Source organism: Ammospiza caudacuta, chromosome 5 (genome assembly GCF_027887145.1).
Source record: "Ammospiza caudacuta isolate bAmmCau1 chromosome 5, bAmmCau1.pri, whole genome shotgun sequence".
Classification (NCBI taxonomy): Eukaryota; Metazoa; Chordata; class Aves; order Passeriformes; family Passerellidae; genus Ammospiza; species Ammospiza caudacuta.
Genome location: NC_080597.1, coordinates 38,815,559 through 38,830,912, shown reverse-complemented (window position 1 = coordinate 38,830,912; position 15,354 = coordinate 38,815,559). Strand labels below are relative to the sequence as shown.

At 36.7% G+C, this 15,354-nt stretch overlaps 1 protein-coding gene across 12 annotated transcripts in view; it reads right to left on the bottom strand.

Annotated features, from left to right (window-relative positions):
• Positions 1-15,354, bottom strand: part of PPFIA2 (PTPRF interacting protein alpha 2) — a 288,488-nt gene that overhangs the window by 46,314 nt on the left and 226,820 nt on the right. For 6 of the 12 annotated variants that reach the window (XM_058805647.1, XM_058805646.1, XM_058805648.1 and 3 more), the window contains 6 exons: positions 15,081-15,215; positions 6,385-6,471; positions 5,887-5,970; positions 5,377-5,508; positions 4,361-4,423; positions 2,294-2,385 (listed from right to left, as the gene is read on the bottom strand). In XM_058805647.1, the coding sequence (XP_058661630.1) occupies positions 2,294-2,385; positions 4,361-4,423; positions 5,377-5,508; positions 5,887-5,970; positions 6,385-6,471; positions 15,081-15,215 (593 nt within the window). The remainder of the gene's footprint in view (positions 1-2,293; positions 2,386-4,360; positions 4,424-5,376; positions 5,509-5,886; positions 5,971-6,384; positions 6,472-15,080; positions 15,216-15,354) is intronic. The other 6 variants (XM_058805650.1, XM_058805658.1, XM_058805649.1 and 3 more) reach the window with 1 other exon arrangement.

Below are 15,354 nucleotides of genomic sequence, written 5' to 3'. Positions count from 1 at the left end.
TAACAACAACAATACAGTGACCTTCAGTCTAGCAACATAGATTTCTTTTTTCAAGCAAACTTTCATGTATTGCATAATAAATGAGAAAAACACATCACAAAACATAATTTAAAAGTGAAAAATTGAAATAATTTTATGAGAAAATTTAGGGAGAAACCAAACAATAAAACCTCTGTTTTTTTAAAATGAAAGCTGTGCATGAAAAACTTGTTGTCCAAAACTTTAACAGGAAAAAGCACATTTCAGGATAATTAGAACTGGCAGCTAAATGTATTTTCCTGTATATTCATAAATATGCCTGAGGTTACTCTAAGCATGTTACATGTTCATGAGTGAACATATTGATTAACTGAAAATATCAGCAAACTGACCTGTGATATTTAACCTTGTTTAGGAATTACTCATCTTTACTTGTCAACACTTTCAGTGCTTTAACTCCCATTTTCCCCTGTAGCCCTGGTAAGTCTAGGGATATTGCTGTGAGGCTTATACAGGATGACTTCAGTACCTCTTTTCTTGTTTACCAACAGTGGTCCCTCTTTGTCCTTAATCAAACAGCAGCACCAAAAGTGCACTGCTTAGTGCAGCAAAAGCATCCTAACCATGGGCTGTGGAACCAAGGTGGAAGAGCAAAGGCTCCATGCACCATTTGAGAATTCAATCACAGAAGTAGACACCTGAACAATTTCTGTTTCTCAACACACCTGCAATCTCCACATAAAAACATATGAATAGCACGATTACAGTAAAAATTGAAATGTAACAAAAAACCCACATAGGGAAGTGACAGTTTTTATCTTCTGTGTACAGTAATTTTGCTCAATAGAACTTTGTTCTCATAATCAATAATATTTGGCAATTGTGAAGCAAGCTGGCAGGAAACAAGAAACAGTCCAGGCTGCAGTCTCTAGCTGTAGATATTCATCTGCTGACCAGCTTCATTATTTTCCTGAAAGCACAAACTCCAGCCAATACAGAATTGAATACAGGCTGAGAATTGGAAGTATTTAATGCTCAGAGCTTGCTGTGCCTGAGAGAGTTGGGATCTTCATGAGGTCAGGGAAAGCATACTGCTTAGTGCAACCTGCTGAATTCCCAAGATATTTAGATAGCTTATCAAGTTCAAACAGTCCTTTGACAAGAGCTAATCAGCTCCTGTTTACGGAGCACAAGCTAATGATATTCATCTACCCAGCAAGGAAAGCTGCTGTTCTCCGAGGATGCTCCAAAAACCAAAGCTGCTGTTGCAGCAGCTCAGTAGCCTCTGTCCTGCAAGCACTTTCAAGAAAAATGTGTTGTGTGCCTGTAGTCACATTCCCAAGGGAACAAAGATTCAAACAGTTAAAAGCATCACATTCTGAATTTCATCAGCTTACACTTCTCCAAATATAGAAAAATATTATTCCAAGAAATAATAAAAGGTTGAGGGAGAAACCATGTCCAGGTACTGAGCAAGGTGTCTGAGGACATCAGTGGGCAGGCAATAGCTGATGGAAAAAACCAACCCATTGAACAAGAGTAATGTTTAGATGAATACAGTGCTCCCAATTCAGTCTTGGTCCATGAGCTTTGTCTGGAAGGTGTGCTGGCAGGTTTTAAAAACTGACATGCTGCTTGTTATGAAAACAGCACATGGCACACAGTTATCAATAAAGGAACAATTTAATCTCAAGGGACACTTATAAGCAAGAAGGAATTTCTAGAATGATACATTCTTTGCAGCTGTTAGTGGTTATTTTTATGGCATTTGTCTCACTATTCTTCCCATATTGATTTTCCATCAAAAAGAGACAAAATGTTTAATGTCTGATTGTGATGTTTTCAGATCACTCTGAATAATATCTTCACATTCAGCTTAAGTTCTGTGGTCTTTTGCTAGACACTAAGTACAGCTGAGTTATGCCTTGCTAATAAAGAAAAAGAAAATATATTATTTATAGAGCAAACATGATCATAAATATGCTGATCAGCATTAAAGAGGATTGTTTCTAATTTATATTTAAGGTCTGGGAAAAAAGTTGTGTATTTGGATATACTTTTAAAAACATTTCATAATTTAAAAGACTTTCGCTAATCTCCTTATTTCAGTGTATCCTCACTGATATAAGGCCCTGTGTACTGATGAAAAAAGTGAAAAGCAACAGTAAAAATAACTGCAAGGATTTTACATTTTAAAAGAAATACATGGCCACCTTTATGCGTGGCTTGAACACATCCCTGCTGTAAATGCTTGCAATTTACATTTATATCTATTTCAACTTAAAATGAGAAAATATTTGTCACAAAATATCACCTTGACAAGGTGGGTTCGATTAAAGAACCAGCCCTCAGTTTCATTTGATCCAGTTCAGACCTCAGTTTCTCAATTTCTTCAGCAAGTCTTTCCTGGAAATAAGAGAGTAAGATATGCTTACTTGTGAAACAAAATACATTTATTTTATGAGATATTTTTCTTGCACAGTTAAACAAGCAAGCAAAGATATACTGAATGGAACACTGGCTATAATAAGAAAAGAAAGCTCATTTAAGTCTCACTACTACTAACGAGACATACACATCAAAAGGAGGTGATATAGCACTCGGCTGTTTTACCACTGCCTGGATGTGTTTGAAGGACAAGTTTGTACTTGAAACTTACTTTTTTTTCCTACCATAAAGCCAGGCACATGTCATTGTGTGACTCATCTCTTGCCCTATAGAGACCAAGATAAACAGTTGCACTCAATGATCTCTGAGATAATCTTTTCCACACCACATGATTTTATGACACCATGGAATTGCATACTGGCCTTTCTATTTACTGACAGAGACCCAGACTTAGAGAAAACTGCATTTCAGATGACTTGAACTGCAGCTGTATGTCTTGGTCTTATTGAGTTGATGTGACTCTAGTACGAGGTGCTGCTGGCAAAAGTGACTATTTGCCATAAAATTGGATTTTTGGAACTAACTAAAAAATCCCCACTATTTACAGCTACCAATAGGGAAAACAGCACTGTTCCCAAATTCTACAAATAACTGTTATCTAAATAAAGTAAAAGGAAAGAATTTTAAAACAAATTAAGAACAAGCATGGGATGAAAATATAACACTGCTCTTCCTAGAGTTTAAAATGCTCAGTATAGCAAAAGGCTAGGAATAAGGATCTTCTATATCTATAAGTAATATCTATAAAAAATATATCTATAAATAATACTATCTATAAATAATATCTGTTTCAGTGAGTATTATTCCTGAATTATTAGTACATAATTACTGAAATAGTATTATAGTATTTTTTAAATATTTCTTGATTGAACAGAACTACTGAGACGATTGATACTCTACTGGTAACACTTGCTAGTTACTTAGAGATTATTAACATCTGATGCTATGTTCATCTATCTGAAATTGTTCCATCAGTTTCTTCATCGAAGTGGAACAAAGAATCCCTTCAATGGGGGACACTTAGAAGCTCTGGGGTCAGAACATGTAGTGACAGGACAAGGGCTTTAAAAGGAAAGAGGGTAGGTTTTAGACATCAGGAAGAAATTCTTTATGGTGAGGGTGGTGGGGCACTGAAACAGGTTGTCCTTTTGGGTACTTTAATCTTACTGCCTTTCTCTACAGGTTACCTAAATGTAGATGAAAGTAAAAATTTTTTAACAGATACCTCTCTCATTATTTTCCTTTAAGGCCTTGATTTTTGATGCCAGATAATATTTTTATATTAGTATAAAATGGAGCTATATTTTTAAAATTCGGTACAATTGCTTTTAGAGGGATTTAATACATTGCAAAAACACTTCTGTGAATCTGAATGCAAACACATTTGTGCATCCTACGGCACTCAAGCCAGGAATAACTCCAAAACAAAATCCTGTATCTGGGATTGGAAGAAATATTTATAATCAATTTGACTGATTCACTAAACAGCATTAGAGGTTAATTTGCAAAGAATGAAAAAAGGTCACTTTCAGCTATATTTAGCATAATGCCATTGCACTTGTTAAAAAGAATTGCATAAAACCCAAAAATTACATTCTTCACTATGAAAGTGCAACCAGTTATGCAGTATCTCTGTTAAATTAGACTTTTTCAGAATTAAAACTGATAGAGAGAAACCCCAAAGCCAGTAAAATCAACATGAATTTTGGTAGTGACTTCCTGAGGCTAGGATATCAACCATGAACTTAGCTCAGAACAACTGTCAGAGACCTTCTAAGGCTATTTATTGCATCTAGGTGATTAAAGAAATCCTCATTTATGTTAGTAAGATTTTTCAAGATAGCTGGATAATTAATATTCCATATACATATTTCCAAATAATAATATTACATATTTTGATAAAACCAGGTAAAATCACAGTATTTTACAGTACCTTATCATGTAAGGACTCTTCCAGATTTTTCCTGAAACTCTCAGATTCTTGAATCAAAACATTCTACAAATAAAAATAAGATAAAAAAATAAGCAAGAAGGAAATCAGAGATATGTTAATGTATCAGATATCACTACGTTCATGTACAGGTTTACAAAGTTCATATATGTTACACTTCAAAATTTAAATTCTTTAATGCTTCACCTCGATCATATTATTATATTATACTAAATTTTAAATTCTGCAAGAATTCAAACATGTAGGAACATGTGTCTTCTAGATCAGCAAAAACTTTGCATCTTGGTTCAACTGACCAAATGCCTCATCTTATACAACCAATTCTCCCAACAACTTCTTTTGTAAAGCCTGTTTCTCACTCCATACCACATTTTGTTTCAATGATATAAACCAGAAGTATATCCTCTGAGAAATTCTGAAATACCCTTCTGAAAAACACCAAAAGATTCCCCTCAGACCATACAGAAGGTGAATAATTAGAAGAGGGAGGGATTAAAGAGGGCAAATACAAAGGTCAGCAGCTTTGAGTTTTGCAGGACAACATTGTCTCAGGTAGTGGAAAATCTGTGAATAACATTCCCTCTCCAAGGCTAGATGCTCCTTCTCCTGTGGTGACAGCATCTAACTCTTCCCAGAGGAAGTGAGGTGAAATCAGCATGTTAAAACACTGAAATGATGGCACATCTAAAATGGCCATTCCTCTGTTCTCATCCACCTTCTCTCACTGCCTCATGCAGCCTGTCACACACTGGTCCTTTCCAAGCTCTTCATCAGGCTCTTGGCTGATAAACATGTGCCTCAAAATATTCAGCATTCTCGCAGCTCGTCCGGGAAGACACTTGAGCCTACTCTTGAGTTAAGAGTCAAATATGTAAGTTGGACCACATTTGTGGTAATACTGGTAACACAAAATCAGCATGATGCCTCCATCCTGATAAAAGCAGAACATATGGGAAATCTTTATTAAGCTAAACTTTATGCTGCTTTTTGTACTGTACCTTTTCTTCCAGTGCTGCCATTCTCTCTTTCAAGTGTAGTTGCAGACGCTCATTGGATTCTGTCAGAAGTCTGTCTACAGTATCTGATAATCTTTTGTTGTGCTCCTCATTCATTTTTTCTCTTTGCCTTGCCTTTAACGGAGAATAGATGAGACAGATTGGTAGGGTCCAAAATTAACCAGTACAGATATGTATAATTAAAAATAAAACAACTAACTGTAACCATCTAAAAGAATTTGACAGGAAATGTAGCTACAGTTACTGATTAATGCACATTCATTTTTGTAACAGCAGAATGCTTTCAACTCTGCAACTGGACATAAATTAATGTATTAAGATGGTGAAGTAAAGTAGAAAGATGCTGCCAGCAGTGCTACAAACAATATTTACAAATAGGTAGTTTGGGGTACATAATGTAGCACTGGGTACACACTGTAGTTACTGGACTACATAATGTAGCACTATACTGGCAAATGAAAAGTGCACAGAAGCTGTTTGCAATGCACATACTCTTTGAAGTTCCTGATTCTTCTCTTCAAGTTGAGCTTCTAAGTGTCTCATACGTTCCTCAATGTTTCCATGCCTTTCTTCTGCCTGTAAAAAAAATAGAAAAACTCTTTCTGTAATTTAGGTGGTTTTGGAAGTTTTTATTTCACTTAAGTTTAAACAAAACATAAAGCAAGCTACTACTAACTGCAAACTTAGTTTTCAGAAAATAAACTTTATTTAAACAGGCAGCTGAACAGCATTGCTTGAAATGTGTCAGCTACAAAGGCCTGTTACATCCAAGCATCAGCAAAACATTGGAGTTATTTATGAGCAATGAAATCAGCCAAATGTAACATGCAGACTGTGCATGGTTTGAACACAAACCTGCCATCGTAAAATTGTAAGCTCCTGAAGCACTGAACTGCACGATGGTTGATTATCAATTTAAAAAAAAATTAAAATGAAAACAAATCAGATGGATTCTATTCAGCAATAGAAAGTAAAGTCCAGTAGGACTACCTTCCTACGTATGGAGATCATTTCTTGTAGTTTAGCTTCCATAACATATTGATAATCATCAGATGAGGTAGAAGAGGTTGGATCAGACTAACAAGTCAAGGAAAAGGAGAGGGACAAAATTGAAAAATCAGAACTAAAGACACTGACACTGAACAGAACACAGCACAGAATGCTTAAAAGAAAAGTGTGACTGAGAATTTAATACTTTTAGCTGACAGATTTTTACATGAAATAAACTACACTGATACTTGGTGAAAAAGATGCAGTTGATGTGGAGAAACTGAAAATAATGGAATGCTAAAGAAGCTATCAACCTACACATGGAATTACAAGGTTAGTGATGGCTGGCTGATGACACATGACTACAGAGAGGAATCAAAGCGATACTGTCTAATCTAATGTTGTTTCTCTCTCTTTTTCTTTTCTTTTTTTTTTTTTTTTTTAAATTTTGGTAAACTGAACACCAGAACCACACTTTCAGAGGCCAACATCAGAAATTCCTGTATAATTTTTCTACCATTCTCAAGGAATGATTACAATGCATAAATACTACATAATGGATCAGTCAGGTACACCACTATGAAATGTCATGGTACATTCCCTAATTTCAGGAAAACAGAAAGAATGCCAAAAGAGACAAGGCTCAAGCTTTCATATGCCATTTTAGAATACACTATATAAGGCCTTTCATCCAAACAAACAATATAGTTTTCATCCCTTTGAAAAGATCCACCCTGGTAGATCTCTTTGGAAGATCAAGGTAATCAGATAAAAGAAGAACCTATAAATAAAAATTCATTAATAATAATGAAAAGTTATTACTGAGTATAGAGATGGTAATCCAACCAAAGATTCATTACTATTTCTGACAGAATCTGACCTAAATTGGGTGATTTGTGGCAAAACATGAATATTCATGTTATTGTCATATCAAACAGGTCTATGTTATTATTCAAAAACTAAAAAAGCCCTTTTAAAGAAGGGAAACGCTATATTAGTTTTGTTGCTATGGAAACAGGAATGTGCATAAGGCATACAGAGTGCTACTGATGACTGAGTTGTGAGCTCGCGCCTGTCAAATGCTATTTCACTCTGTCAGATTCACCCTCTCAAAAAGAGATCTGAACTCCATCTTTAAATGAGCAAACTTTAATATGCACAAGATATACTAATTTTACAGCTGTATTTTTGTGAGACTACTTTTCATATGCTTATCTACTAATGATTCATCAGATTAATTAGGAATAGGTATCAAAGTAATGCCAGATGCTCATAATAACTTAAAATTAACAATAACTTTAATTCAGTAGTACTATCGGTACCAAAAATTCATACAGAAAGCAATCCTGTGATCTAGTAATTTATAAACATATACTGCAGCTTTTTATATGAAAACATCCACATAAGAAAATTCTGCTTTGCATAAATACATGAGTAGTGCTTAACCTTGAAGACCACTAGTATTATTTTCATAGTATATTCATAAAACTCATATTCTTGCAAAATTTAAGGGAAAGTCTTTGTAATTAAACTAATTTAGAAGTGCAGTTCTTGTTTCTGATCATGAAGCAGGCATATTGCGATGTACTTGAATTTATTTAGTAGCTAAAATATTTTTTCTGTTTATTACAATTTGGACCACCAACAATACTTCTATGGTCTTCTTCAACTTATCTCTCCATTTTGCTTATTAGCTGGTTTCAGCACACCAGTGCCAATGCACTCCTTCCTCTCCCAATTGGGTAGTTAGAGAGATAGGGTTGAACAAGTAAAGTCTCTGTGACTGCAGAACAGATGTCTTTCTACAGAGTGACCAAGTTTTATCCTGCTCCACAGAGAATAGAATTTTCCCCTTTCGAGATCTGGCTGCAGCATTAGTTCAAGGCCACCCCTTAATGCATTTGCAAGGGTCATGAGATGAATTGAAATCACCAAAGCTCTGAGAAGACTTAAGTCATTCTGCATCTTTTGAAGCCAATTCCATAGAGGGAGAAACAGAACCCACTGGGGACACCTTCCTACAAAATTAAACTCCTTATAAGCTTCATAAGCAGACTGCGAAACTTAAAAGCAAGTTACTTAAACTTCACTGCTTCTGATGCCTTGAGAGGCCATATAGAACAGAGGCTAGAGAGTTAAAGGAATAAAGTAGGTATTTATTAAAAGGCGTTCAAAGGATGAACCTTGGGCAGTACAAGAGCCTGGCCAAGGCTACACCCAAGATGGACAACAAGTGACGAGTTTTTAGACTTTTATAACTTTTGGTCCATTTACATATTAGGGTTAAATGTCCAATTACAGCTTCAGGTTATGAAGTCGCGTCCTCCCAGATTGCCCTTCTCAGTTCACTGTTTATAACTTTTGGGCGTGAGGCTGCAATGGTCCTCTTGGTTCTCTGCCTGGAAAAGGATTTTTTTGCCTAACTGAACCGTGAGGAGAACGTGCTAACATTTTATATGAAGGTCAGAGTTATGTACTACTGCAGTACAGAGCCTGGAAAACTGAAAGCTAAAGCTTAAGGCATCACTTCAATACACTTTATTGCAGCTTAATGCAAAATATGAAGAAAACTAAAGTAAAACCACTAAGTTCAAAGGGATCTCATTCACATCCTCTGAAATGTGGTGCTAACCTGTCCTTGAAAAGAAAGTCTGTCTAGCTGGCTGTATAATTTATCTTTTTTTTTCAAAATAAAATGTCATTTTTTCAGTCCAAACCATGCCATAATAGCTTATCTGTCTAGCAGAACTTCTCTATGCAGAAAATAATTGTGATATTAGGTCTAACAATTTTTGGGAAAAAGAGAAGGAATGAAATTATTGTCAGAATTATGTATGTTATCTGAATTCTTATATAGACAATATTCTTGAAAGAACATGATGTTCCCTTAAGATTCTTATAGCTACCTATTATTTCATAAATTTTTCCTGCTTTAATAATTCAGCAAGGTATTTTCATCTCTTTGGTAGAACAGAGAAACTTGAAAATTAATTAAAATTCAAGATGCCTTAGAACCAAATCAAATGTCATTATTCTAAACACTGCAAATGCATTAGAATATTTTATGTTTCCCTTATGTTCCATTTGTTCTGAAAGTGTTATTCTGTATCACTCTAAAAGGACTGAATTATTTCATAGACAAAATATTCAATAATCAGGCTCAAGTGCTTGTCTGGCAGAGAGCAAGCACAGGTGCACAGACTTAGTATCTACTCTGGGCTCTAAAGCTGCTTAGTGATTTTAACCGCTGGTTATTATGTGCCAACTGCAGGCACAGCTCCCTGCAGCAGGGATGGGAATCAAAAGGGCAGACAGAAGCACATGTACCTACTCCCATCTTTTCTGGCTTGCAGGAACCCACTGCAGACAAAGACCTCCAGGAACCAGTGTCCCCAGCTGGAACACACTCTCAAAATGAGGGTTGCAACACCTCCCACCACCCTTTATATTGAGGAAGGCCCTCAACCAGGTCTCAACGAGACCCTTCCAAACAAAAAATCCCCTGTAGCAAGTCAGTTGTTAGATAAGGGATTTGCAAATCCTTCCCTAAGGACTTCCCCAGCGCATCCACTTAGGATATACCTGTGGCCGTTACACTCTTTTGTTCCTCACTTGCCTTAGTGAGACCCAGAGATTATAAAGAATAAACTCTTTGAGAGACTTGGCAGCCTATAAAGCACTGAATGTGTCCATCTCAGCTTTGTAGTTTGAGGCACAAGGCAGAGACTGAGACACCAGTGCTTGTCACGCTTTCGTAGCAGAATTTTAGGCACACATGAGACAGCACAGACAAATGTGGACTCTGAGATTTCTAAAGAAAAGCTGGATTTCTTCCAACTACTTTTACTATGAATTAATTGAGTTAAAAACCATAAAGTAGGGCTTACATGACTACTTGCTTGGTAGGCCTTACCCTACATTCTTTCCTCAATGTAAGACTTGCATGCCTGTTTGCTTCTACTCTGTACAGAAGGATTAATAAGACACACTGCAGGATATTCAGCAACTAGCATTTAAAGCACTTAGCCAGAACATTCAGTTAAAAATAGATTTGGGAAATCATGCACCTTAAACTGAACTAAAAATATATGGACAAAAGCTAATGATATCTGACCCCTAGGAGAAACCAGCATGAGTCTTAAAATTGACTTTGCACTCTCTAGGCCATGGAGTAGCCAGCACAAGTTAGTAACAGCCAGGAAAACTCTGCATTGAGGGAATACCAAAGCAGCTTGTGTGATCTCTAGCCCTGTTAAAACTCTGCTGGTGCTCCTGCTGCTAATGCGCCCACAAAAAAGATGTTGCTTTCACATCATCTGCTACTGATGGCACTGCACATTTTCTAGGTCTTTGTATCTTAGTTAAAAAGAAAGAAATTCATATTCAGATGCAGAAATCACTTGTATAATATAGGTGCCATATTTATTTTTTTTGTGCTGAGTTGCAGGAACAAATCTAAACTTCTCTAATGGTACAATCAATTCCCCCAGTTTTGAGACCTTGACACTTTGTTAACACTTGCACTCTCGAGTTTTTCTACTGGCATCCTATGCTTTAGTCTATCCTTGGAATAAAGGCGTTACTCACAAAGAAAGAAATAATGCATTATTGAACTGAACTATGAAATTGAAGGTGAAAATAGGTGATCAAGGTCACAGAGTCGCAACAGCTCACAAAGTTATCAGCTCCTTGCTCACATCTAACCTGTTAACAATGTGAGAAAATGAATTGGCTCAGGTGTCACCTTTTTCTAAACCCCAACCTTTCAGTCACTAGATAGTCACATCTTCTTTCCCCTCCTTTGTTTTCCCACTACTTTCTGTACCTTCTAACCTTTTAGTAAGCACCTCCTTCAATTTAGCTTTGTCAAAGTTGCTTCTTTCATTTCCTCCTCCTATCAGGGCAAAGTCTCCCAAGAAAAGGGAAGCAAAGTAAGAGGGGTGTTTTTGAGAAGACAGAAGATATTGTAAATGTGAAAATTTCTTTGGTTTCCCTCCCCTTCGAAGATTTTTTCTTTTTTTTTTTTTTTTGCCTCTAAGAGGATTTATCAACTTTCTTCTCCTGCCAACACATCATATTTTCTCTCTCTTGTTCTCAGAGAGATTTCTGCATTAACTATATCCACTCCTTGCAGGGGAACTTCTTTCCCCTCTTTCCATCCTCTTCATGGCAGACATACTCCTTTTACTTGTTTTGCAACTTCTTCCCTGCTTAAAGCAAACCACATCCCCACACTGACACAAAACAAGCATTATGTCCCACTTGCCTCCAACTCTCAAGTCATTTTTTATCACCTTTAAAATTAACTGAAGGTGTTACTATGCTAAATGTGGTTTATTATGGTATGGTTTCCTCTTCTCCATCTCAGTGCTTTTCTAGAGCAGCTGAAAAGTGTGGCTGGTATTTTGGTGACCTGCATACAGGAATGATGGTGTCTTGTGATCAGAGAAGTGACTTGGTACCTCTGCTGCACAAGCACCCAGGGGGTGAAGGACTGCTAGTGGGGGTGAGTGAATGGAAGTAGGTGGATGCTGGCCAGCCCTAACAGGCCCCTTCCTCGAACACATGCAAGGAGAAACTGTGTTTGGTAGACTAACCATCTGAAGATTCTGGATGCTCCAATGTCTGTCCCTTCTGGGGAAAATAAACATTTTGTGGGATAAAGAAAGGTTAATACAGGAGGAAGGTTCTTTCTACTAGGAAATGCCTCTTCTCCAGAGCAGGCAAACAGACCAATACTGTGAGAGTGAGTAGAAGGTGGCTCAATGAGTCATGGGAATCTAAATATTGGGATACATGCTGAGAGCTGTGCCACTTGTCATGACCAGACAGGTACTGGTGTGATGGCCAGGCGGGACAGTACAGGTTATGGGATCATGCTGTTCCAGGTTAGTCTGCCAGGGGCTGACTAACCCTCCAGGTGTCACCCAATGGGCAGAACACAGTGAAAACAAAGCCAAAGAAAAGTTCAAATGACTCAGTTAAATTTATGGGTACTTATCCAAGTTCACTGTATAGTCCAAATTTTTGGAAGTTCACTCCTTACGAACTAATTTGGGCATGGAAAAGTAGCAGAAAGACATATCACTAGCTTATATACCTAAAAAAAGGAAAACCAACTAATTTTAAAAACTGACACGATAGAAGGATGGCAATTTATATCCTTTATTTGCAGAATCCCAACCTGGATTTATTATGAGCAAGAGTATTAAAAAAATTGAATGCAGAACTGCAACATGCAACTTTTAAATCTATGAGGGTTGGGGTGGAGGTGGGGAATAATCACAGACAAATCCAGAACATATTTTTTTCGGTTTATCTCCACATGTAAGTAATTGTTCTTATATTTTACCCACAGCGTAGCAGATAACCTACATTATTTTAAAATACACATAAAGCACGTTTGGCTTAACTCACCTCTTCCATATGATTGTAACCCCATTAATCTCAGAGAAGCCTTTCACTGAGATAGTACTAAAGGAAGGAGAATCAGTTTTGACTTTTTTTTTTTTTTAGTGCAGAAACAGTAGCTGATTTGGTGGCTCCTCTTTTACTTGGTACACATAGACACTGCAGTGATCACACAGCTCAGGCAGACAGGCTTTGGGGATTCTGAAGCCAGATAATTTGAGTGCTACAGACAGCAGGTATGCTGGCACAAAGTCCAACCAAGGCAAAATTAATTAAGCATTATTCAGCCCCTCAGGCAGGACTTGCAGTTGTCAGTGAATAGCTGACCACATGTAAGAGCACACCAGCTAGCTAACTTAAAACTGCTTAAGTAAGCCGCAGTGATAACAGCATCCTTGGTTCAGAGCCTCATTTATGTGATCCATGAAAAGTAATGGACTTTAAACTCCAGAGCTCTCAAAGCGGCACTTTGCTGCTTTGAGAGCTCTGCAGTTTGCAAAAAAAATTATACACAAAAATAAACACATAGGTCACAGGCCTATTTAGCCTATTGACCAAATTATGACATTCTTCTTCACGTCATATATTCCAAGGCAGCACAATTTTAAATGAAATACATATCTTCAGTTTTTTTATGTAATCACTGAGAAATGAGCAGAACCAGCATTACAACCTATTTCTCAGAGTTTCTTGCTTGGCAAAAACTTTGATCAAGTATATCAAAGTGAAATGGGGTGGATCATCAGCTCTGTTGACAGCTCTCTAACCACATCCCATGAAATAATGTAAGAAGACAAACGGAGATGTATATTGCAGCTTTATGGTCACAATAACAACAGTATCTCATGGAAGTCCCTGAGTGTTCTGCATGGTTGAAATGGGATTTCTTCTTACAATTTTTGTCATTAATATATGTTCAAGGAAAAATGCAGTTGCAAGAAAAGACATGCTTGAGACTGCCAAATACTTACTGGTGGCTAATTGCTGGAGAACTTATTCAGGAAAAATCCTCTTAAAATAGAAAAAAGTATTTTTAAGCTACTGAGGGCATTAGAATATATGATTATTTGCTGAATCAGAAACAATTGGAAGAAAAAAAGTTAAAATGCCAAGGGATTGCTCTTCTGTGCACCTGAGTTTTTATTAAGATCCAATGAAATTTATTTGGTATTTCATGTAGCTCTTTTTGCTGATTCTTCTTGCCTTCCTCCCCCCACCACCTCCCCCAATTTTCAGTCTTTGTTTCAGATTGACACCCATTCATACAAATCTAAAGTGACAGCACAAACCCTTGATTACTGAAAGTCTTCCTTTCTTTGTTTCTTCTGCTCAACTAAATTACTTAAAAATCAGATTTTATTAATGAGCTGCTCAGCATTTAAGGCTTCACTAAATATGGAAAACAAAGGACCTACAAAAGGTCCATCAAATTTAAAAACAGCTAAGCACATAAATAGAAGCATTCCTTGGCAATAGAGAAAGGAAAGCTTAGATAAATCAGAATTATATATTATACAGTGTCTTAAATGCATTTTTCTTTGTCTGATTTCAAGAGACGAAGCATAAACCTTATATGTCTTTAGGAAGGCGATAATACTTGAGCTATATTTTTAACTACATGCACACCTGAAAGCATCAGAGTCCAAATATAAAAAGCATTATTGAAAATTTATCTTCTTTTTTCTCTGTAAGATAGCAGCCATATAACAAATTTATAAGAAAAAAAATGAAAATCACTCAGTTTCACATTTTTCTTTGCAGATATATGATACAAAGAATTATTCAAAGCAAACCTTGTAAGCATGTACTGCAAGTTGCCTTCATTTGTGTTGCCCAAATGATCCCACGTGCCACGAGGATTTGTTTTTATAGCACTTATTGCAATAAAACTAGATGTTTTTTATATACATAGTATAGGAAAACATCCAGAAGAACTAAGTACCTGTAGGAAAGGGACTTCCCTCACTGCCTACCCTTAAATTAGAAACTGCTACACAGTAAAATGAGTCCTCCTAGAGTAAGTAATGCTCAATTGTACTGGAAATACATGACTTCCTTGTAAGCACAGCCTAGGCTAACTTACAAATAACTACTTTTCCTGTCATAAAAATGCTAAGAATTACAAACACGGCATTGAAACCATTCCCATTCACATGTTTATCAAGAAACATTTTCTTCCTTCAAATTGGCACAATGTTACCTTTGTTTTGTCGTTAAGGTGAGGAATCAGGCTGCAAATCAGTGTTAAACAATGGGGCTTCTGAAGTGAGCCTATTTCTCAGTACCTTAGTCAAAGCTGCAATTCTCTGAGCCAGTTCAGCCTCCACTTCAGGTAAGGTTTCAGCTTTCCTCATCGTCTGCTGCAGCTTCTGCTCAGCCAGCTCGAGACGCTCCTGCAGCTGCCTGTTTTTGTCTTCCAACTGAAAGCCAAAGGTAGATAAACAAGTATTAAAAAAATAAATATTAAGGATTTCCCTTCCCTTTCTAAAGTATCAGTGAAATGATAGCAAAACTCACTAACAGCAAGACAACCCTTAGTGTGGGAGAGGTTACTGGAGA